Source organism: Hevea brasiliensis, chromosome 10 (assembly GCF_030052815.1).
Source record: "Hevea brasiliensis isolate MT/VB/25A 57/8 chromosome 10, ASM3005281v1, whole genome shotgun sequence".
In the NCBI taxonomy this organism is placed as follows: Eukaryota; Viridiplantae; Streptophyta; class Magnoliopsida; order Malpighiales; family Euphorbiaceae; genus Hevea; species Hevea brasiliensis.
Window position 1 is genome coordinate 1,716,864 of NC_079502.1, and position 22,975 is coordinate 1,739,838.

At 31.7% G+C, this 22,975-nt stretch overlaps 4 protein-coding genes and 1 long non-coding RNA gene across 5 annotated transcripts; 3 read left to right on the top strand and 2 right to left on the bottom strand.

The window, feature by feature from the left end:
* Positions 1-2,756: 2,756 nt before the first annotated feature.
* On the bottom strand, positions 2,757-9,062 carry LOC110639117 (serine/threonine-protein kinase PBS1). The gene is made up of 5 exons (XM_021789943.2): positions 8,264-9,062; positions 7,464-7,672; positions 6,390-6,579; positions 3,766-4,157; positions 2,757-3,661 (listed from the first exon to the last, which is right to left on the bottom strand). Exons 1-5 carry the CDS (start codon positions 8,382-8,384, stop codon positions 3,179-3,181), a joined length of 1,395 nt encoding a protein of 464 aa, XP_021645635.2. The 5' UTR covers positions 8,385-9,062; the 3' UTR covers positions 2,757-3,178.
* Positions 9,063-13,735: 4,673 nt separating this feature from the next.
* Positions 13,736-15,953, top strand: LOC110639089 (exocyst complex component EXO70B1-like). Its single transcript, XM_021789908.2, has one exon. The coding sequence runs from the start codon at positions 13,892-13,894 to the stop codon at positions 15,827-15,829; it is 1,938 nt and encodes a 645-aa protein (XP_021645600.2). The 5' UTR covers positions 13,736-13,891; the 3' UTR covers positions 15,830-15,953.
* Positions 15,954-16,851: 898 nt separating this feature from the next.
* LOC131169648 (glutaredoxin-C5-like) lies at positions 16,852-17,460 on the top strand. Its single transcript, XM_058128858.1, has one exon. The coding sequence runs from the start codon at positions 16,966-16,968 to the stop codon at positions 17,380-17,382; it is 417 nt and encodes a 138-aa protein (XP_057984841.1). The 5' UTR covers positions 16,852-16,965; the 3' UTR covers positions 17,383-17,460.
* Positions 17,461-17,647: 187 nt separating this feature from the next.
* On the top strand, positions 17,648-19,229 carry LOC110639087 (leucine-rich repeat extensin-like protein 3). The gene is made up of 2 exons (XM_021789907.2): positions 17,648-18,254; positions 18,439-19,229. Exons 1-2 carry the CDS (start codon positions 18,041-18,043, stop codon positions 19,101-19,103), a joined length of 879 nt encoding a protein of 292 aa, XP_021645599.2. The 5' UTR covers positions 17,648-18,040; the 3' UTR covers positions 19,104-19,229.
* Positions 19,230-19,275: 46 nt separating this feature from the next.
* LOC131169649 (uncharacterized) lies at positions 19,276-19,885 on the bottom strand. The gene is made up of 2 exons (XR_009140538.1): positions 19,572-19,885; positions 19,276-19,433 (listed from the first exon to the last, which is right to left on the bottom strand). It is a non-coding gene; the product is annotated as an uncharacterized LOC131169649 (long non-coding RNA).
* Positions 19,886-22,975: the final 3,090 nt, after the last annotated feature.

The window sequence follows — 22,975 nt, forward strand, 5'->3', positions numbered from 1 at the left end:
GAATGAATGAGAAATGGAAATATTGTTGAAAAATATTGAGACATTGTTGATGAAATGAAGTTTGGGATAGATAGAAAATTTTGGAAGTGCTTTTCACAGGTTCCGAAGAACTGTTTTATCCACTTTTAGCCAGCACTTTGCCGGATTTTCTATAAAATTTGCAGAACCTCAAATAAATTATAATTTCAATAAATGACTTAAATGAATTATATTTCACAAATTGTACTTCATAACTTTGAAAAAAAAATAAATTAGGAAGGATAAAAAATTATTGAAATAAAATTGAGTGTTCCGGTACACTGTGTGATATATCTTACTCGGCTATACTGTAGACGGGTAAGGGGTGTCACATAATTATTGCCTGATTAGATGAAACATATCAAGGGTATATTTCAAATGAAAATGAGAGAACCAGTCATTGATCGACTGGTTCTTAATTATCATCTTTGTAAGTCCATTTCAATCAGTTGGTTTCAATACCAGGACAGCCTTTAGATTGTGCTACTTTCGTAGGCAAAAGAAATTGGAATCTTTTGATGGCTGCCAAGAACATAATCTCAATATGACAAAAATTCACCTACTCATCTAAATCTTGCAATTATCAAAATCTTAATCAACAATTCGAGGAATTAGTTAGATGCTAAAACTTTCTATTAAATCTGATTTAGACAGAATTTTTTTTTGTAAATACATCATTAAGATTTTATTATTGTTATTGTTATTATTATTATTATTATTATTATTATTATTTTAAACGTAATTCTCTACACAATTATTCTCTACACTCTCTTTAATTCTCAATACTCTTTCAATTTCTCTTAAATTTTCTAAATAATTATTTTCTACGTTCCTTTTAATTCTCAGTACTTTCACAATTCTCCTACTTTATTATTTTATATGCTTACTAAAATTTTTAATACTATATCAATTACTCTGTTATTATTTTATATCTTCAATAAAATTTTCAATACCCTCTATTATGATTTTTTTTTCTTTTATATTTTTTTAATTATCAATTATCATATAATTTTTTAAAAAAGGACAAGTAATACTTAACTCAACTCAATTCAACTAAGTTTTTATCACAAAAATTTATTGAAGTCAGCTATATGGATTCTCTTTCTCCACTCTAAACGATTTTAGGTTAAATCCTCAGAAATTTATAATACTTTTAGGTCATGTTGTACTATTCTCCTCCAAGTCAGTTTAGGTCTACCTATTCTTTTCTTTCTATTCTCTAACCCAATATGCTCTACTTGTCTAACTAGAGCTTTCCTATGTCTACGCTTCACATTACCAAACCACCTCAATCTCCCTTCTCTCAACTTATAACTGAAAATTTTAATTCCTCTAAATCGTAAAGGGATATATAGGCAAAATTAAGTTCATGCACCTTTTTCTAATTTTTTTTTAAAATTAATTTCATCTCTAATTTTTTAATAAGTTCAAGTATTTACTTATTAAATTTTTCTTAAAAATAAGTTAATTTTATTCTTTTTATTCTTATTTTATTTTGATTAAAAGATTTCAAAGAAAAATTAAAATATTTTTACAAATATAACTTAAATTCTAAATTAATAAAATTTTCCTCTAATTTTTTTCCTTTAAGTCGCTCTTAAACCGTTCCTAAACCACTTTCAAACCGTCTTGAACTGTCATTTTTCGAACTGTCTTTTAAACAGTTTTAAACCGAGGCTCAAACTGGAAACGGTGATTCAGGAACTGTCTTCCAAACAGTTCCATGACGGTTTGGTTCAGGTTCATAATTTTATTGAACCTGAACCGGCGGTTCCTGAACCATGGCCACCCCTAGTAAAGACTACCTTAAATTCATGAGCTTCATGAACGCTTTGTTGATGCTGTGATCAAGTCGTGAGTTTTCTTTACGCCTGATTGATTTTTTTTCTTCATTTGTTATTCTTTATTGATATTATTAATATTATTCATATCATCAATAAACTCCAAAAGAAACTCATGAATCACACAACTTGACTGAGGTTGGTTGTTTTCTGAAATTATTCAATTTCTTTTCTCTATTTTTCTTTGTTTTCTTTGACTCTTGGTGAAATTTTCTCATGTCATAACTTTTTGTTTTTTAATTTTATGCCAATTTATTGAAATTTAGTATATTTTTTTACTTTATTATTTGATTGATAGTACATAAAGATGATTTTTTTATATATCAAAATTATTCTTCTTTTTGAAAGCAAAGCTTGTTTTTGGTGATTATCATATCAAGCATGAAAAGACCATAGAATTAAACAAACATGAGCTACAAATTACCATATAGTGAAACATACTTTCTGCTGCTTAATCATTTTAAATGTTTCATCAACTTTATTTACATCTTCCAATCAAGATAGCTATTTATATATTGGATTTCTAAGACTTATGTCATATTTATCTGATAAAAAAAATTAAATATTGGAAGGTCTTAAACCTCTAATTTGTACTGTTTTTCTATTCAAGGAAAGCTTTTATTTTTTCCTTCTTAAATAAATGACCATTAGGTCACATGAAGAGGAAAACAAAGACAGCCAACAAGAAATGAGCCTGTAAGTAGCAATGGACTTTTAGCTTAATGACTTTAGAGTAATTTCAAGATTGAACCCATTTGATGCCAAATTATAAATTGCAAAACAAAACCAAACCAGCTCCAAGTGGTCCACCAGCCAGAAGACAAAAAGGTTTTGGCTTGGCATGTATTGTCTTCTGGAAGTAGCAGTAGCATAAATCATGCATGCAAACTTTGGATATTATTAAGAACGTAATGCATCGATTAATCTGATAAAATAACATAGATTGGTTGGTAAAATGCCATTGAAGAAGACTACATAGTACAGGCAGCAGAAAATGTTTTTTGGCTCATAATAAGAAACCTATAAGAGCAAGCAGAACATGACTCAGACGTGTTTACTCTCAAAATTTTTATAAATACGTCTTGTTCTTATCTTGCTCTCCTAGCAGATAATTTACACTCTCAATTATGTTTTTTCTCCTTCATAATCACCTGGTTATATGTTTCAACAAAAAGGAATTTGAGACAAAGAAAACGAAAGATACAAATGAAAAAGATGAGAACATGCGGGCAGACCAGCTCAAGCTTAGCTTTTAATGCTTCTTCATGAGCCTGGTTTGAAGTCAGAAAGAGAGAAGATGGAGGAAAGATGCCTGGGTACTACCCATTACTGCCATCGAAACTACCTTGAGCACTTTGTCGTCTTTTTTCTCGCCAGTTCTCTCCCCACATCTTAGCTTCAGCAACAGCTCGTTCTCTATCTAAGTCCCTGTTTAACATTCTTGCAGTTTCTTTCGGGGAATCTTCTTTCTCAGACCCATCCAAGTCCCATCTGCGTCCAGATCCTCCCCCTTCCTCACTCTTCGATAACTGTCCACCTCTCTCATCTTTATTTCTTCTCTCATCCTTATCCCCAGAACCACGGTAGCCATGCGCAGCCGAATTAGGTTCATATGCCTGGTTTGCCAAATAAGAGAGAGCAGTGACCACATCCCCAATGAGAGGACGTGCTGCAGCCTGTTCCTGAATGCACATGGAAGCCACTGCTAGAGCCTGGTAGAGTCCCCTCATGGGATAACGCCCCTGCAATCGTGGATCTGCCAATTTTGAAAATTTCCTACGATCATTGAATAAGGGACGAGCCTGCATATTCATAAAATTGTTGTCCTACAATCATTACAAAAGACACAAACAGAATACCTAAAGAAGATAAAAGGATGAGCTATGCTACAGGTTAAGCATATTACCCATGTGACAAGGTTCTGTTCAACATGTGGTCGAGTACTGTCAATGGCTTTACGTCCAGTAATCAGCTCTAAGAAGACTACCCCAAAACTGTAGACATCAGATTTAACAGTCAATTGTCCAGTCATGGCATATTCAGGGGCACAATATCCATAAGTGCCCATAACTCTGGTGGAAACATGTGACTTGTCTCCAGTAGGGCCAAGCTTGGCAAGCCCAAAGTCAGAAAGCTTTGGGTGAAATCCTTCATCAAGTAAAATGTTGGATGACTTGAAATCCCTGTATATAACAGGTGGATTTGCTTTATCATGCAGGTATTCCAAACCTTTGGCAGCACCTGCTGCTATCCTCATTCTTGTGTTCCAATCAAGAGGTTCCTTATCAGGTGGAAGATCTGCACAAGGATTCATCAACCATTGGTCAATGGTCAGTTGTAGCAATAAACAAAAGGTAGACTTACAAACAAATCTAAGCACCAAATTTGACCAACATTTAACCCAAAAAATCTAAAATATGATGATTCTAAACCTGTGTACACACACACAAATAATTTTATGGCAGGAGTTATACTTCCGGACTCAAAAAACTTACCTGGTAAAACGCAAGTTATCAGAAAAGGAATAATCCAAAATTTTCCAAACTCAATTGCTCTCTTTTTTAGTCCTCCTATTTGCTCATGTGATGTGATCCATAAGGAGGTTTTAACGTGTAATTTTTAGCTTTTGCATTCCGACTCCAACGCATTAATCCCAACTGAAAGTTTTTTTTCGATCTTTGGAGTTCACATCCTAAGTATTATATCTCAAAGTAACACCAATGACTACAGTAGAAAATAACTGAATAGATGTGTTCATGAGTTCTTAATTAGCTGTAATATCTAGCGTCTAATGTCTTGAAAATAAACTAGTAAATTATGAGAACATCACACTTTTTTTTTCATTTTTTTATCAACTCAGAAATCCTAAATTAGTAAATATTTGAATTCCTCATCTCCAGTCAATGGTACTAATTTCTTTCTTTCTTGAACATCTAGTAATGATTTTCTAGTTGTAGGATGAAGGATACAACACTTTCACAACCTGTGCTGTGATCACAGTTAAGAGTTCAACCCATCTAAGTTATAAAAACTATATCCATTTTCTTAACGTAATAAGTCAAAAATTGTTATTAGAGTACAAATTCATGGTTAAGGAAGACTTAAATATATGAGGTACAAATGAAACTATTCCAAATTCCTTGAATGGGATTCAGTTGAAGAATAACATGGCACATCGCCAAGAGTTAAAGATTAATTAAAAGAATGGAAAAGAAATATATAGAGAGATATAGATTAATTTTTCCCAACCGTCCCTCAACTTTGGAGTTTGTTACACTTCTATCTCTCATCTTCATTTTGTTACCATAAAATCCCTAAACTTAAAAAATGTTACATAAAAGTCCCTCAATTTAAAATATGTTACATAAAAGTCCTTAATAATAGAATTTCATCATATCTCCTACCTATCTAATACATGGCAATGGCACATTGTAAAATAAAAAGAAATTAAAGAAACTAAAAGGCCCATATAAAATTCATATTAGTTTCTCTCCTATAACCTCTGCCTCATGTCTATTAAACCTAATCAAAAGTTTAGAAATTATATTTCTTACTCGATTAGGAATTGAGTCATCATGCAACTCAAAATACCCATAGCAATTTCAAATTTGCAATTTCATACCCAAACACATAAATGAGGTATATTTAGCATAACAAATCGTTTCACCCAAAAAAAAAAAATCTAGCTTCAAAATCAGAAAACCCATCTAACATACTTATCCAATATTTTTTGCACCTAAAAAAAGTTTTCTTTTCATTTTACGGTGTGACACTGCCACATATCAAAATGATCAGAAATATAATGAGATTTTGGCATTATGGGCTTTTATTTAACGTTTTTGAAATTTAGAGATTTTTATGTAACGTTTTTTAAGTTAATGGATTTTTATGTAACATTTTTTTTAAGTTGAGTGACTTTTATGTAATGTGTTTTAAGTTGAGTGACTTTTATGTAACATTTTTTAAGTTGAGGGACTTTAACAAAATGAAGATGATAGACGAAAGTGTAACAAACTCTAAAGTTAAGGGATAGTTGGTAAAAATTAGCCAAGAGATATATGCATCAGGTTTTCCATGTACTTTTCAGAATAGTAAATTTCAGCCACCAGGAAAGAGAAAAAGAAACGGAGAGGGGAAGGGGAGAGAGAGAGATTAATGATCACTCTTCTAGTCATCACCAGAATGGAATGCAAATAGGTTTTACTGAGTCATTTTATCTGTCACTGCAGACGCGCAAATAGTCCAGTTGTTTTTAAGTTACCCTTGTACTTGTTTTAAACGACCTTAAAAGGCAAAACTGTCAAAAGGATTTTCTTTTCTTTTTCCTCTTTATTTTAACTTTGACTTCTCATCATCATGCACTATCTTTTTTTATCACATTTCAATGAATAGTATTCAACATACAGCATGACTGATTTCTATTAAGGTCAAATACTTGCAGAGGAAGATATTGCAATTTGATAGGACGAATAAATGAAAAATGGCAAAAAGTGAAATAATAAGTTCAGACAGGTAGGCGAACAAGATTACCGTGAAGGTGATCTTCTAATGATCCCAAGGGCATAAATTCGTAAACAAGAAGCCTTTGGTCTCCATCAGCACAATAGCCAATCAGGTTCACAAGATTAGGATGATGCAAAAGGCTGAGCATGAGAACCTCTACCAGAAATTCCCTATTACCCTGGAGGCCATTTCTATCCAATTGTTTAACAGCAACAACCTGTAACACAAAAAGAAAGTTAAGAGAGATCAAAATCACCTCAACCATGAAACTACTTCCCAAGCCACAGAGATTTAGTTGCTGGTCCCTATACATACGAAAAAGAATTTCAAATCTTAAAGTCTATGCCTCCCAAACTTTCCATGAGACATAATAAATTTGAGCCCAGCACAACAGTACTCTTTTGCTACAAAAATTGTCCACAGCTGCTCTCTTCTCTTGAAATTCAACACATTAGCAATGTCATGTAGTACCAACACCCCATAATAGGTGCAAAGCATCAACAAGCTTAGTGTACTAATATGGGACTACTTTTAACTAGTCTAAAAATTGAAAAGAGAAAAGTCATCATCAATGACAAACTGGAATAAAGGGAGCCAAAAATTCAATAGCTTCTCAATCTCATAGTGACTTTACAGTAATGAAACTTAGGTGGATAAAAATGTCATATTTGATCAAGAACTTTAGGATACTAAAACAAGTAGAAAGAGTTTAACAACCATGTTTACATCACTGATGGTTTTATGCTGACATTCTTTTTTACTGAAGCTTTGTGTTCAAGGGCTGCTGTAAACTGAGACAAATCCTCAAGTCCTCATCATATCTTTCATTCCAAAGAGATGTTAGCAAGATGCCAAAGCAAACACATCTATAACTTAAGATTGACATTAAAATTGGGAATGAAATACATTAGACAGAGTGAAAAATGCACCATTATACTTTTCCTTTAAATGCTATGCTTTGCAAAATCAGTGTGAGTTCAGATTTAAGATTCTTGATCTACTTGCTCTTTTGAGTCGGGCAAAGATATATTCATTGATAAAAAGGGAAATGTATAGTATTGGGGATGATATGTCTGATAATGAAATAACCCAGAGAATTACCTGACCAGTGCTCTCAAGAAGCCCTTTATATACACGTCCAAACCCCCCTTCTCCTAAGAAAGACTCTGGCCTAAAATTCTTTGTTGCAGCTGCAAGCTCACGGAAAGTAAATGTTTGAGCTGCGATGTTGCCACCAGTTAATCCATCCTTAGCAACTGGCAATTCTCTTTTTGACCTTCCATTGCTTCTTGATCTAAGCCTGTCAGCACCTGCAAATTTCACCCCACAAAGAAGTCCGCTGAAAAACTGTGATTACTCCCAAGTAGAAGCTGAGATTAATAATTCAAGGCCATAATAAACAGTAAGGTCAATAAAATAGTTGCTTTCCAACGGCCAATAAAAACCTCAAGTAAGCGATACTGGCACTGAGATGCAAGGCTAAAAGTAATTAAAAAAAAAAACATATAACTGATTTTAATTGCTATATTTAGCTAAAGATGGTTTTCCCAAATTGGCAATAACACTCCAAACTCTCTAACTTCTCAACACCAATCAACCAGATCGAACCCCAGTGATCAAATTGATAAGAAGATCTCTTTTCATTAAAGAGATTGGTACCCTTTACAAATTGAATCAAAAACTGGTGGGGTCTACAAGAAAGAAAAGCCTGAAATCTAAAGCTCTAAAATTTTTATGAAAGCAATCCATCATGTACCAATGACATAATAAAATGAAAAGGCAAAGCTAACATCAACATGAAATCAGAAGTACCCAGATCAGATCAAGCAATGACACGGTAAGAAATTATGAGAAAGTGAAGAAATCGATTATTAAAAATAAATAAATAAATGAAAACTAACCAGAGGATAATTTGGAAATGTTAGAAGACTCGGTGGGCAAGCTTTGCTTTCGATCATCGGATTCCTTCCGTGGATTTAGAGTCTCTTCTTCCCTCGAATCAAAACAAGGAAAGCAACCCATCTCCTCAAAATCAGTTTAAACAAAAACAAAAGTCTTTCCTTTTCTTCAAATCCTCAAAACTCGTAGATGCATCCAAACAAACTCGATCAAAATCCCATCCTCTAAAACTCAAGTCTTTATTCTCTTTCACAAAAATCCCATCACAAGAACCAGAATAACTCTGGTGGGTATAGCTTCTCTTCTTGTAAGCGAAGGGTCAAAGGACAAAGCAAAGGAATCCAAGTAGTGGAAACAACCAATAACAATAACAGAGAGGATTAAATATAAACAAGAGATAAAATAAACAAGACAATCTCTCTTAGGTAAGGCATAAATTGCTTTGCTTGGTAGTGGTGCGAGAAAGAGTAAAGAAAATAAAGAAAGAAAGAGAATTGGTGGCAGTAAAACAGAACTGGCTAAGCTTGTAAAGAAGCCGGCTTTGCCTTGGGGTTCGTTTACACTATACACTACAGTCACTGCAGATTACACGCTTGCTTTATAAGATCCATATCTCTTCCTCTACTACCCCTCTCCGTTCATTGACCATTTATATTGTATATATGGAAAGTATATACATCTGGTATTCTTAATCTCACTCTGTGTGCTTTGCACTGTTTGTTTCCATAGAGAGATTTAACAGTGGATTTAACAGAAAATGAAAATGGAAGACTGTAATTTTACATTTCATAGGGAAAACGTGTACCTGTCCAATGGCGGAACTGACGGAGTTAACAAATATCTAGGATTGGCCATTGTTCCGACCAGAATCGTCAAAGTTTTCTTAATTTTAATTTCCATTTTATTTGCCTTCAAAAAAATCTATATTTTATTAAATTATATTATTAAATATTTTTAAAAAATAATTTAATCTTATTAAATTGATTAATTTTGATTTTCGTTTTAGATTTCAATTTTGATTCCATATGATAGTTTTAAATTTTGACATGTAAATAAGATGATTTAATTGCGGATATATGCAAGTTTATCTTTACCTATTTTCTCAATTCCTTTATTTTTCTTTTTAATTTTATAACATAATATCACTCTCTTAATGGAAAAAAATTCAGTGCAAAATGTATTGTCAAATATTAGTTTTGATAAAAATTTTATATTAAATATAAGATTTGAGTAATTTTTTTTTCATGAAATTGAGATAGACTCGATCTATTTTTTTTATATAGTATAAGAACTCATCTTATTACTCTACTTTATTTGTAAATATATTTACCTGGAAACTTCACAATTCAAGTGTTCATATTTAAACGTGAAAATGATATTGTGCCACATTAGTTTGAAATAAATGCTTTGTACACTAGTATAAATTTTTTTTGAGTTAACTTTTTGATGAAATTAAGCTAAGTTTATTTTCTCTATAAAATAAAATATTTTTTCTAATTTAATTAATTTCACATGAATAATAATAATAATAATAATAATAATGCTAGAGATATTTATAAAATTCTTTTAGGGATCATGTATATTTTTTTTTGTTCAACTTTTAGTGTGCTTTCCGATTGAATCTCTTTCCGATTGAATCTTTATAGTCATGTTTGGCATTGAATTTCAGAGCCTGAAACTGCTTTTCTGAATAAAAATATTATTTTAGATGCTGTTAAGAAAAGCAGTTTAGAAAAAATTATTTTATTATTTTTGTGTTATTGTGACTAAAATTAATTAAATTTAATTTTTAATTATTTTTTAACATTCTCTAACTAGTATATTTAAAAAAGTGATTTTCTGAACAACAGTTTTAACGGTAATGTCAAGCAGACTCTACAACTTATTTTGGTGTTAATAAACACATTTTTTTAATTTAATCACTTAAAATCTATAATAATTTTAAAATATTATAAAATATATATAATAAAAAATTTTGAAATAATAAAATTATTAATTATTCATATGACATTAATCAATTTTATCAGACTTTGAACATTGACTTATCCTAAGTAGTGATAATTAAGCATTAAATACTTTCGTCCGCCAATGATGTGATGTGATATAATTGATTAAATCTTGTTTGGACTAAAAGAGAAAAATTGAATTTGATGAACAAATTGATAAAGCGTTTAGCTAGATGTAATTATCATAACAATTAACGCACCAAACGCTGCCTTCCAATTCAAGTTTCAAAGATGCTTCCACATTTTAGAGGTTTCATAATACAATATTTCTCTTACATTTTCTTTAGAAAGATAAAAAATAAATTAAATTTTTTTCAAATATGTTTTTCTAGTTATTATTTTTTATAATTTTTTATTATTTAAGAATAAATAAATATTAACTTAAAAAAAAGAAATAAATATTTTTAAATAGAAATTTAAATTTCAAAAAAATTAATATTTAAGAAGTTCATAAAAAATTTACTTTAAAATTTAGGAGTTCTTTCAATTACAAATTTTTAATTTTTAATTTTTTTTAATATTAAAAAAGATATATTATAGTCGCCAAATTTAATATTCTTTGGCATTTTTTGACAATAAATAAATATCTCAATTAATAAATTTAGTTTAATTTAATGATACTAAAATTATTTATAAAATTATAAAATTTCAGATATGATTCTCAATAAATATTAAATAAATAAAAGTAAACACATTAAATGATAATTAATTAGCAAAAATATTTCTGAATTTTGACATCATTATATGGATTCTAAGAAAATGCAATGGAAAATCCAAGTGGGGTGAAAAGTGAAATTGCAATGCCAAGTTTGCCCTTGTAAATTCTGTACCGATCTATTTGTAGAATTGTGGTGATAAAGCGCCACCGACAATATTCCAAAAGCAAAATTACACATTAGACTCTATGATTCTTCTTCTAACTAAGAGATAAGGATAATTAGTAAAACATTCCATTTGTGGAAATTCCATTTTTTGTCTTATCTTAAATCAAATGAGAGATTTAATTTCATACCCATTTCAATCTGCTTATTTTATTCACCATCTCTGTTTCATTATCGTTTTTCAATTTTAATTTATATCAATAAAATATTTAAATTTTAATTTAATATTATTTAAAATTTCTCTAATTTATACTCTAATTAGATACTAATTTAGACATATTTAAATAAATTAAATACAATAAAAAAAATATTTATCTATTTACCATTAAAGAAAAATAATTTTTCTAATTATTGTTGATATATTACTGATAATTTTTTTTTAAAATTTAGATGTATCAAATACTAAATTATTTTTTATTGTATTTAATTTACCTAGTGCTTTTGATCAAACTATTAAATGGAATTTAGCTAAAATGCTATTGGGTGGTGTTAAATTAAAATTAAGAGACGATAATAAAATAGCTAGCAAAATTATAGACAATAGATGAAATTAAATCCATTTTAATCACATACCACTTGTTTTTATATAAACTTAATCACAAATTAATATACACATATGGATTATAAACAAAGGTGAATTTAATTAGACATAAATACAGTGTTGTTTGGCTCTATCAATACTAAGCTTATGTTTAGAAACTTTATTAGAGAGAAAAGAAAATAAATAAAGGAAAATAAAGAAAGAAAATAAAAATAATGTCAAAGTTATTCTCCTTTCGATTGTTTCAATATTAAAAAAAATAAAGAGGAAAAGTTACTTTTTAAATAGTAAAATTTATATTCCGTTATATTTATTTAAAATTAAAATAAATAATTATAAAAATAAAAAAAATAATTTTATTTATTTTTCAACTATTTTCTCTAAAAAAATAAAGAGAAAATAAATAGTCACATTAATTTATTGTAATTCACCTTTATTTTTTATCTTTTTTTCATTTTTTTATTCTCAAATAAAAAAAATATTTTTATTTTTCTTTATAATTTTTTTTTTCTCTTATTTGCCTTCAATTTTAAAATTGGTGACTGACTTACGAAAGTGCCAGCTGAGAGCTGACAATGTTTGTTCATATAAAGGTAGGCCTAGGCTCACTATATTCTAATTTTGTACCTGTATTGTACTGCATGTCCATATTCAAACTCATCTTGTTATTTGGTGTCCTTTCTTAAAGCATTTGCCTGGTTGTTTCATTATCATTTGATTGATTGCTTGGTGACCTTTGTGTGCAAAGGCAAAGGACAGCATTTAAAGCTCCAACAATTGTTTTTAACTCTTTAGAGGCAACAACACATTTGTGCTATTATTGTCATAATGTTTCCATCTAACTCTATGCCATTGCTGCAGATTTTTAGCAGCTATCTTCTTCTTTAAAGATGTCTTTTAGCCTTAAGCCCAGGACCAAAGTTGTGGGTGATTATTTATTTTGCTAATTATGGCATATAGCCTTGAGTGCCTAAAGAATAAAATGAGTTTTGGGCCTTCATTATATGGCCCACTATTAGGTTTCAAAAGCATGTTAAAATTGTGATTATGAAATTAAAAATTCAATTAAAATTACTTTTCAGAAAAATATTCTTATAAAATTGTTTAAGGTTGTGGTTAAAATATAAAAAAAATAATAATTTAAAAATATTTTAAAAAATTATATTGATGTTTTTAAATTTTTATAATTAAATCTAAAGATCTTTTATATATATTTTTAAAATAATTTTTTCACCAATAAAAATTCAAATAATAACATCAAATAAACTTTATATATATTATCAATTCCTATTACAATTATTAAATTATGATAAAATTAGAGTTTTTATTAATATTTTTAATAAACTCACTATTATAAAAAAAATTAGTAAAATTTCATACATAATAAATAAATAAATAAAATTTTCTATTATTTTTATGTTAAGACCAATTTATAAATAAAAAAATAACTAAATTTTTATTGTATTTAAGGGAAATTAAAATAATAAATAAACAGGGGAACCATAACAGAAGATATACACTATGTTTGGATGGGAGGAAATAAAATAATGAAAAAAAAAAGAATGTAATGATCATAGAGGAAAATAACTTTTTTATTTTATATTAAAATTAGAGGGAAAATATTAAGAGGAAAGTTGTTTTTTTAAAGAATAAAGTTACAATACTATCCTTAGATATTTAAAAATAACCTAAAAAATATAGAAATATTTTTGTAATTTTAAATACTTTTCTCTCACTTTCTCTCCCATTTAGAGAGAAAATGAGATTGACATTCAATTATTATTTTCCTTTTAAAATTTTCTTTCCTCTTTATTTTATTTTCTAACCAAACACAAATGAGTAAAAAATAATATTATTTTCCTCTCAAATTTTCCTTCCTCTCTTATTTTCCTTCAACCCAAACACAACCATAAAGAGGGAAGTCATGGGAAGCACGACCTTCTTCTTCCCTCAAAATGAGCCAACGGTCAATGAGCCACTCCACCTCTCCCGATAACTAACGGTCAATAACTATAATTGCACGTTATTCTTCTTTCCACCAACTTCCCTCTTCTCTCCTCCAAACAAATTTTAGCACAATCATAAAAAAACACTAAAGAAAAATGATCAATTTTTCATCTTCTTCTTCCCTTTGGCTATGATTCTTCATGTCTCTTGCTTCCTTCTGCAATGCCATACACATTCTTTGTTTGATACAAACAAATGGATCAAAACCCTGCCCATGGCTTTGCAGGACATGAACCTGACCATGCGGAGGAGAAAAATCTTGTGGAGGCTTCCCCTGTTACTGAATTAAGCCTTTCTCAGGTTCTTGAAGATGTTGATCGATTTCTTGAGAGGTTGTCAGAGACAAAGGATAAGTCAAATCCACCGGCGGTTCCAAATTCTGTGGAATTGTTTTTGAAAATGGCTCAAGAAAAGATAGCTTACTATGATTCCAACAGGTTTGGTCATAGCAAAGAAGAAGATTTGTCATTCTTTGAATGTTTAATCCGCATTTCCAGGTTGACAAGTTTCAGCGAATTCAATTCCAATCCAATAATGGCTGTTCCTCTCAATAGATCGAGCAACGTTTTGCATCTTTCCATGTCGTTGTTGGACGGTGAATTTCGAACAATTCTAGAGAGTCGTATTCGCAATCACAACCAAAACAATTCTTCAGATTCTAAGACCCCATATGCATCAAAGCAACCATCTTTCGGTTCCCATCATCAGGATAACTCTGATCGAGGAGGCGTCCAACCAGAAGCAGAAACAACAATAGGGGAGGAATTCCCCGCTTATTCCAAAGAATCAATCTGCAACATGAACAAAATCGCTACTGCGATGATCTCATTGGGTTACGAGAGGGAGTGCTGTATGGCTTATAACATGATAAGGAAAACTGCATTCAACAGCGAATTGGATAAGCTTGGATTCACCAATACCAGCATCGAGGATGTGCAGAGGATGCAGTGGGAAACCCTGGAAGGAGAAATCTCTGCCTGGATTGACGTTCTTAAGCATTGTTACTCAGTTCTTTTGCCTGGCGAGCTGAAGCTTTGTAACTTTGTCTTTTCAGAGTACCCGTCAGTGTCCCAAAGATTATTTAACGATCTTGCATCATCAATAACGGTAATGTTTCTCAATTTCGCAGAAGCTGTTGCCATGACAAAACAATCTGCTGAGAAACTATTCAAATTCTTGGACATGTACGAGACCTTGAGGGATATGATTCCTACAATTGATAGTACTACTCATTCCAGGGACTTAAAAGGGGAAACCTTCACTGCGAAACGCTTGCTCGGAGAAGCAGCCGTGAGCATTTTCTGTGATCTTGAGGATTCCATAAGGAGGGACCATAGCAGAACTCCAGTTCCAAGCGGTGCAGTTCACCCCTTGACTCGCTACACCATGAATTATCTAAAATACGCCTGCGAATATAAAAACACATTGGAACAAGTCTTCCAGCAGCACCAGAAAATGGAGGAGGGAAATGCCAATGCCGGAAAGTGCAACCAGCCGGATGCAGAAATCACAGAAGGCGCCGATGAAGATGGCAATCCAAAAACGTCGCCATTTTCAGTGCAGCTGAAAACGATAATGGATTTGCTTGATGAGAATCTTGAAATGAAATCGAAATTGTACAGAGACCCTGCGTTGCGCTACGTGTTCTTGATGAACAATGGAAGGTATATTCTCCAAAAGATCAAAGGATCCACTGAGATTAATGACACAATGGGAGCGAAATGGTGTAGAAAGCGGTCAACCGATCTGAGGCAATATCATAAGGGATATACAAGAGAGACATGGAGCAGATTACTGCAGTGTCTGAGCCACGAAGGGTTGCAGGTAAATGGGAAGGTGGTGAAGCCTGTATTGAAGGAGAGGTTCAAGATGTTTAACTCCATGTTTGATGAGATACACAAGACGCAGAGCACATGGGTTGTGAGCGACGAGCAGCTACAGTCTGAGCTTCGGGTTTCGGTATCAGCGGTGGTTATTCCTGCTTACCGGTCATTTCTGGGGCGGTTCCAGCAGTACTTTTCGGCGGGTAGGCAAACGGAAAAGTATGTAAAGTACCAAGCAGAAGATATTGAGAATTTAATTGAGGAATTGTTTGATGGAAACTCAAATTCATTGGCGAGGAGGAGATCATAATAATTATTATTATTAAAGACAAATTGGAGAAATGAAAGAGATTCAATAGATTTTTTTGTTCTTTCAATTTATTTGTTATATTTTTCTCATCTCTGTTTCAATGTGAATTTTTTTGATTTGTGTAAATTTTTCAGGATATTTTTTTCCTAATATATTTGAGAGATTATTATTCTAATGGTAATATCATTATCTCTAGTAGGAGATTGATTTTAACAATTAACGGTAGCCATTGAATCAAATAAACTCTAATTACATAAAACTAAAAATATTTTAAATTCTTTAATAACTAAAATAATTTAATAAATAAAAATAAAAAATTTCTTTTTTCAAAATTTTAATAAAAATTTATGCGTTTGAAATAAAGTTTAAAAAACGTTTCAGTATTTTTCACATATGAAAAAGGGTAAAAAGAATACAGGGCATGGCGTACCCCATTCGGATATAGATGATTGGTCCTGAGTCAAAAGTCTCAAAGACCTGATCTTTCGCCGGTATGCGGCGCAACCGTACCATAGCAGCAGCGCCGCCTGGATATATGGGCCGCACTGGCAGGCCACGCCTATTTCTTTCTTGTCTTAAAAATTTTTTCTTGGTCTCTGTTTTGTCTCTGCTTTAGGTGAGAATGGCACCAGAGATGAATACACAAAATATTAATTATACCCAAGTCTATAACCAAGACCAAATTATATACTGGTTTTTTTTTCTTTTTTTTGAAGAATTAATCGCATGCACATTTCATGGAATTCTTGATTGATTTTGAGAGAAAGCTCCTAGTTAAAAAGTACCCTGATTCTTCCTGAAACAGGTTCTTGAATTCTTGCGACCTCTGTAATCTCTCTCTATTATTACTCTGGTGGAGCAGACAAAAAACTTGTAGCCGCCTTCTATACCTGACACTTTTGCCATTTTTATAAGTGTACACGTGATGTCTTCTCAGGACAGACAATAATCTTTTTACGCAAAATACCATAAGCTACTCAAAGCATGCGCTGCGACAACATCAGAGAAACTCATATTATTACCATTATACCCTCCCCCACCACCACCACCACTATATATATATATATATATATATATATATATATATGAATCCTTGTATTTGACCACTAACTCATTGTTTCTGAAAATTCTTCAACATGCAGTACCAGTACCAGCAGGTTGCAGAGTCATCATCTTCATGGGGTTACTATGTGCCGCCGTCGGAGGTGAGAGGGATGATTATGGATGGTTCAGACCCATTGGAGTGGGTGGCGAGGTTGGCGTTTGAAAGTGCGGTGGTTATATTTAGTATGAGTAGCTGCTGCATGTGCCATGCGGTGAAGAGATTGTTCTGTGGGATGGGTGTGAACCCTACCGTGTATGAGCTTGACCAGGACCCAAGAGGGAAGGAGATTGAGGGAGCATTAATGACGCTTGTTGGGAATTATTCAAGTGTAGTTCCTGTGGTTTTCGTTGGTGGGAAACTTGTCGGTGCTATGGATAGAGTCATGGCTTCTCATATCAATGGAACCCTCGTCCCTCTTCTCAAGGAAGCCGGAGCTCTCTGGCTCTAATTTGTTTTAATTATGATATATCTATTTATTTGTTTTAATTTGTTTCCTAATTTCTATAATGGATGTTTCATCAAGTAACTTTTGCTATTTTATTAATCATAGGCTTGTGCTCCGTACAGCACAGTGAGGACTGCCTTATTTATGGTGGTAAAAAGAAGTGGATGTTGCTGACAACCTGAGGCCCAATATCACTTGAATTTGTCACATGCAGAAGAAATACTAACTTTTGGGTCTTTTGGAGCCCAAATTAATATTAGAATGAGGCCTACACATTCTTCAGATCTGCAATATTACATAAGAATGTGATTAAGCCGAGTCCAAATCTAATCTAGTGGCCATGTGTTGAGGGAACAGCAAACGATAATGAATCACATCAGCAAAGCAAGAAAACCAGCCATCAAATTCAAATATGCAGAACATCAAGAAATTCCAATTTCCCACCCATCAATATTGTCCTTTTCATTTCTTGGACATCAGATTATAGTCTCCAAATCAGACCTCCACTACCTATCAATCTTCTACAGTGTCGCAAGCCCTTTCTCTTCACAAACTTCCAAAAGGATTCTTCACATGTCTTTGTTTGTAGTGAATAGATAAAGCATTTTTCTGCACCCTGATTGCAGTTGGTCCTCATACTAACTACTCACGGGCTCATTATATGCTCGATTCAATGCCTATAGATAATGCTTTTGTAGAAGCTTCTTCCATGGCTCCATTCATTTTTCTTTTTGTTGTTGCAAATTTTTTTGCTAACCCATTTTCTCTCCTTGCTCAACCTTCAAATCCCACCTCCAGCATCAGTGTTGTTGGTGTTGTTTATTGTGATACTTGCTCCACTAATACTTTCTCTAGATACAGCTACTTCTTGCCAGGTAAACAACTCTTCCTCCTTATTGTTATATATTCAATTCTGCCCAAAAACATAAACCCGGGTGGATTAGCCTAACAGTAAAGGTCTATGATGTATGATTGTTCGAACTCTGATTTGCTGAATATGTAGTTTTATGCATTACACTATGAAAATCACTGAATTTTTTTGATTGCTACTGATTTCAGGTGTGGATGTTCATATACAATGCAAATTCAATGAAAACTCGCCTAAAACAGCAGAGCAGATAAACTTCTCGGTGAACCGAACAACAGATAGATATGGGACATACAACCTGGAAGTACCACAAATTGAAGGTGTTGATTGTGTAGATGGTGCAGCAATTGAATCTTTGTGCCAGGCAAGTTTAATAAACAGCTCATCTTCAGCCTGTGATGTTCCTGGATTAAAGACAACAACTAATGAGATATCTGTCAAGTCGAAGCAAGACAATCACTGTATTTACAGCTTGGATGCACTAAGTTACAGGCCAGCCACAAGAAATGATACCTTGTGTGGAAATTACGGACAAAAGTTGCCAAGTTCCTTCAATTCTTCAAAGTTCTTTCTCCCTCCCTTGCCACCATATCCAAGATTACCCTTGACTACCCTGCCACCACTTCCCTCTTTGCCCTTCCCATTCCCTCCTCTCCCACCTTTTCCACCAACCCCATCTCTCTTTCAACCACCTCCTCCACCAGCTTTTAACCTGGGAGATCCAAGAACTTGGATACCTCATATTCCTTCACTATCACCTCCTCCACCACCTGCATTTAATCTAAGAGACCCCAGAACTTGGATACCTCACCTCCCTCCACCCCCTCCTAATAGGCCTCAGAATCAAAACCCTTAATAGATTGCTCCAGTTATCATCTCGAAGTGATTTATGTTTAATATGCCATAGTTCATAATTATATGAGCTTTTACATGTGATGAAAAACAGATGAGTATAGAAATATAAATTTTATTTCCTTAAGAAGATCATTATAGAAACAACATTTCACCTGCAAATATTTAAATTAAACTTGTAACCAAATGTAAAACACAATCCAAATTAATGAAATCAGAAATAACAACAAAATAGTAAACTCAAGTGGCGGCAAGTTGCTATCTAACTCATTAGGTGAAGACCTCAATTGCTAGCAAGCTGCTTTTCAGGGTACAACAATAATTCTTGGTTGCCCTGCAGGATAATTGACAGGGGATATAATGTTTCAGGCCCATAAAACACAGCAAGGAAAGTAATCTGGGCAAACCTGTTTAACAGAAAATAAACATCTAACAAACACTTCACCAAAGTGGAAAGCACTTCAGACTTTACCATTAATTCCAATAAGATACTGAATGGTATTAGAGCTATGATCAAAGGGAAAGGCTTTCAATAATTAGAAATGAAAGCAATTTGCATTTTGAGTATGCCTTAGCACGGTATTCATGACCCTGAATTGAAACTGATATAACCCTAAAGTCTCATCTAAAGTATATTCTCTATAATCTCTGGTTTCTCACAAAATTATATTTTCCAGAATCGAACAATCTCTGGTTTTTCACAAAATCTGTGGTCATAGGGTCAGCCAAAATTATAGATTTTTAATATATCAGCTAAAAAAGTACATATTTTTTAGTTCCCCAAATGTTATCCTTTGGGCCCAAAATAATTTTCAAAGTTCTCCTTTGGTCTAATAAATACCTTTTCCCTTCTCTCAATTTTGGAAGGAAAATGAGAAGCAAATGACCAAAATTACCATTGTATCCATAAATTAATTTTATTATGCATACAACATCATAAGAGATATTTGTGTAATTTTGTCATTAACAGGATAATATTTTAAAATTTTGTATTATCTTTATTTTCTTTCATTGACTTTCATTCTTCTCTTCTTTATATTCCCAAATATTAATATTATCATTGAACTGTTCTCCAAGTAACACTGTACTTTTATTTTATAATGAAATAATAAAATGCAATAGTGTGTGTGTGTCTATATATATATATAGTTATTCTCTTTCTTGCTTCACATTTTATAGATAGTTTATACCTATTTTCTCAATTGTTAAAGAAAAGTGGAATAATAAAAAAATAGAGAAATGGAATTTTATTGTGATATATAATTGAATAAAATTAATTTAAAAATTCAATAACATTAATGTTGATTTAAATTATTAGTTACATATTCAGTGATATTATAAAAGAAAAATTATTATTTAATCCTTATATTTTAATGAAATTAATTATTTAGCCCCTATATTTTATTTTTGTTAAATTATTTAATCTTTTCATCAAATTTTTTGTTTATTAATACTAGTTAAACTATTATTTAGTCCTTCGACTTTTATAAAACTAATTAGTTAGTCCTTATATTTTGAAAAACACTACTATTCAGTTAATCTATCTTAATGAAACTAATTAATTGGTTTCTACATTTTGAAAAAAACATATAATTTCTATATGAAAAATAGAAATATTATTGTTTGGAGAATAAATATGAATTTAGAATATCTAAACGATGTACTTAATACAAACCCAAATTTCTAGGTTTAAATCCTCCATCCAAACACAACATTAAGCACAATTTCATTCAATTTCCTGGATATCATTTTTGGTGTTTTCTCAAATCAATTTTCTTGAATTATCGCTTTGATTACATAAAGATGTAGATGAAGTAATACTTGATCAAGTATTGTTTTCCAATAAAGAAAACATAAAAATGATGCCAAAAAAATTAAATAAAAGTACTTGTGACGAGGAGACGCCACCTGTAACACCCCTAATTTTTTTAAAAATTTATTATTTTTAGGTAAATATTGATATTTTATTTTATTTGAATTTTAGGAAATTATTTGAAATTTTTTGGATTTTAGAAATCGGGTTCGATTTTTCGAAAATATAAACTTTGATGATTTTTAAAAATTAATTTAAAGACCACATGACAAAACTAAAAATATATTTATAGTCTACGCATTTTTCTGAGTTTTCTAGAAACCAACCTTACTTTTTTTTAATTTTCTCATTAATAAATGAGATTAAAAATCAAGTAATATTCTAGTAGTGGCTGATTATGAAATTTTTATGTATTTTCAGTATAGGTTAAACTCTATTGTAGATGGGCAAAGTTTTAGAATTTTTAGATTTATTTGGGTAATTTTTGCAAAAAATGATCAATTATTAGTAATTTATTTAAGATTGTGTGATGATTTTGATGATATGGGCTGATGGGCCCATGAGGGGTATGTGTGATGTGATGAGAAGTGAATATATATGGATAGTGAATATGTGTGTATTTTTTTGCTTGTAGGGGAGTAGGGTGGTAGGAGGTTATAGAGATTTTTTACTCTTTACATGCATTTATTGATTTTTTTTTTAGTTTTTTTGTAAGTTTATTTTAAAATTAGATTGTAATAAATTAAATGTCCAATGTGCGACACTTCTTCTCTTCCCCGCCTAACCGCAGTGAAATTTATCGAAGTGTTAAGTAGTTAATTTTAATTATAATTTATTTTTTCATTGTTATTATTATATATTATGCAATGCTATATGTATTATATGTCATATATTATGTAGTATCTACATTTATGTTACAAATTATTATTTTGAAGTGCCAATTTGGGCATGGTTATGCGTAAGGATTGGAGCAATGTGTGCGTGCGCATGGGACGGGCCACCAGAGCCACTTTCATTGTTCAAGGGTCAAATTACAAGAGCAAGAGCAAGAGAGTTGTAAAACTTGGTTAGTAGACTTTGGAGGCGCCAAGAGGATCAGCTTGGGCTTGGGCCTTTGGAGGACAAATGGATCAATTTCACACAATTGGATCTTAGAGAAGCAAGTGTCGCTACATCAGCAATTGGGCCATGACATGGCGTGTGAGGGAGCATTTGGGCAACCATGTAATTTGATGATTTGGAGCCAATGTGGACGTGACATCACTTGTCTACTTGTTTTCATGCTATTCGACTGGTTGGATTCCAAAGGAACCAGATTTGTGCCACTTATCAAGGAAGGAGAGAGCATTTTTTTTTATCCCAATTTCAATAGTGCACATATTGGTCCCCACTCTTATTTTGCCACCACCTAGCTTCTAGAATATTCTATTTTTTTTATTTCTTTATGCTATGTGGCTAATTAGTTATTTGTAACTCATATAAACTTTTGTCTTCTACATCAAACGAGGGATAGCTAATATCAAACATTCAGAGAGCATTGATTTTCAGCCATCGCTGTTAATTGTGAGAGCTTTATGATTTCTTCCTTATTTCTTGAATGGAACTTGGACTTAAGCAAATTGACTACATACTTATTTTATTTTTATAATCAAGGTGCTCTAGCCTAACTACTATTGTATCTTGATTGGTTATCAATTCTGCCTTATTTGTTGTTACAAGATCTAATTTCATCTTTAGATATTATTTCTCTAATCTGAATATTGGGGGTATTCATCATTTGGTATCAGAGCAATTGGGCATCAAACAAGGTATTTATCCTTAGATTTACTCTTTTAATTTCTGCCTAGAATCCTTCATTCACGTTCCTTTTGTTTTTCATCACAATAACATTTGGCTAAAGTGATTTTTCTAGAGTTTTTTTTTGTAGTAGATTCAAATCTTTCTGAAATTTTCAAGTGTTTGGCTGAATATTTCTTATTTCCTTAGTGATTTTTCATTCAAATCTGACATTAATACATCATAGCCGAATACTCTACATTAGGTTTTAGATTTGATTTTTGCTT

Bases quoted from the DNA above. Each gene is read 5' to 3' on its own strand.
- LOC131169648 (XM_058128858.1), top strand. From the start codon at position 16,966: ATGCAGTACCAGTACCAGCAGGTTGCAGAGTCATCATCTTCATGGGGT.
- LOC110639087 (XM_021789907.2), top strand. From the start codon at position 18,041: ATGCTCGATTCAATGCCTATAGATAATGCTTTTGTAGAAGCTTCTTCC. The intron at 18,255-18,438 runs GTAAACAACTCT...TACTGATTTCAG, and splicing joins ATACAGCTACTTCTTGCCAG to GTGTGGATGTTCATATACAA.
- LOC110639117 (XM_021789943.2), bottom strand. From the start codon at position 8,384: ATGGGTTGCTTTCCTTGTTTTGATTCGAGGGAAGAAGAGACTCTAAAT. The intron at 7,673-8,263 runs GTTAGTTTTCAT...TGAAATTTGCAG, and splicing joins CATTTCCAAATTATCCTCTG to GTGCTGACAGGCTTAGATCA. The intron at 3,662-3,765 runs GTAATATGCTTA...ATGAATATGCAG, and splicing joins AACAGAACCTTGTCACATGG to GCTCGTCCCTTATTCAATGA.
- LOC110639089 (XM_021789908.2), top strand. From the start codon at position 13,892: ATGGATCAAAACCCTGCCCATGGCTTTGCAGGACATGAACCTGACCAT.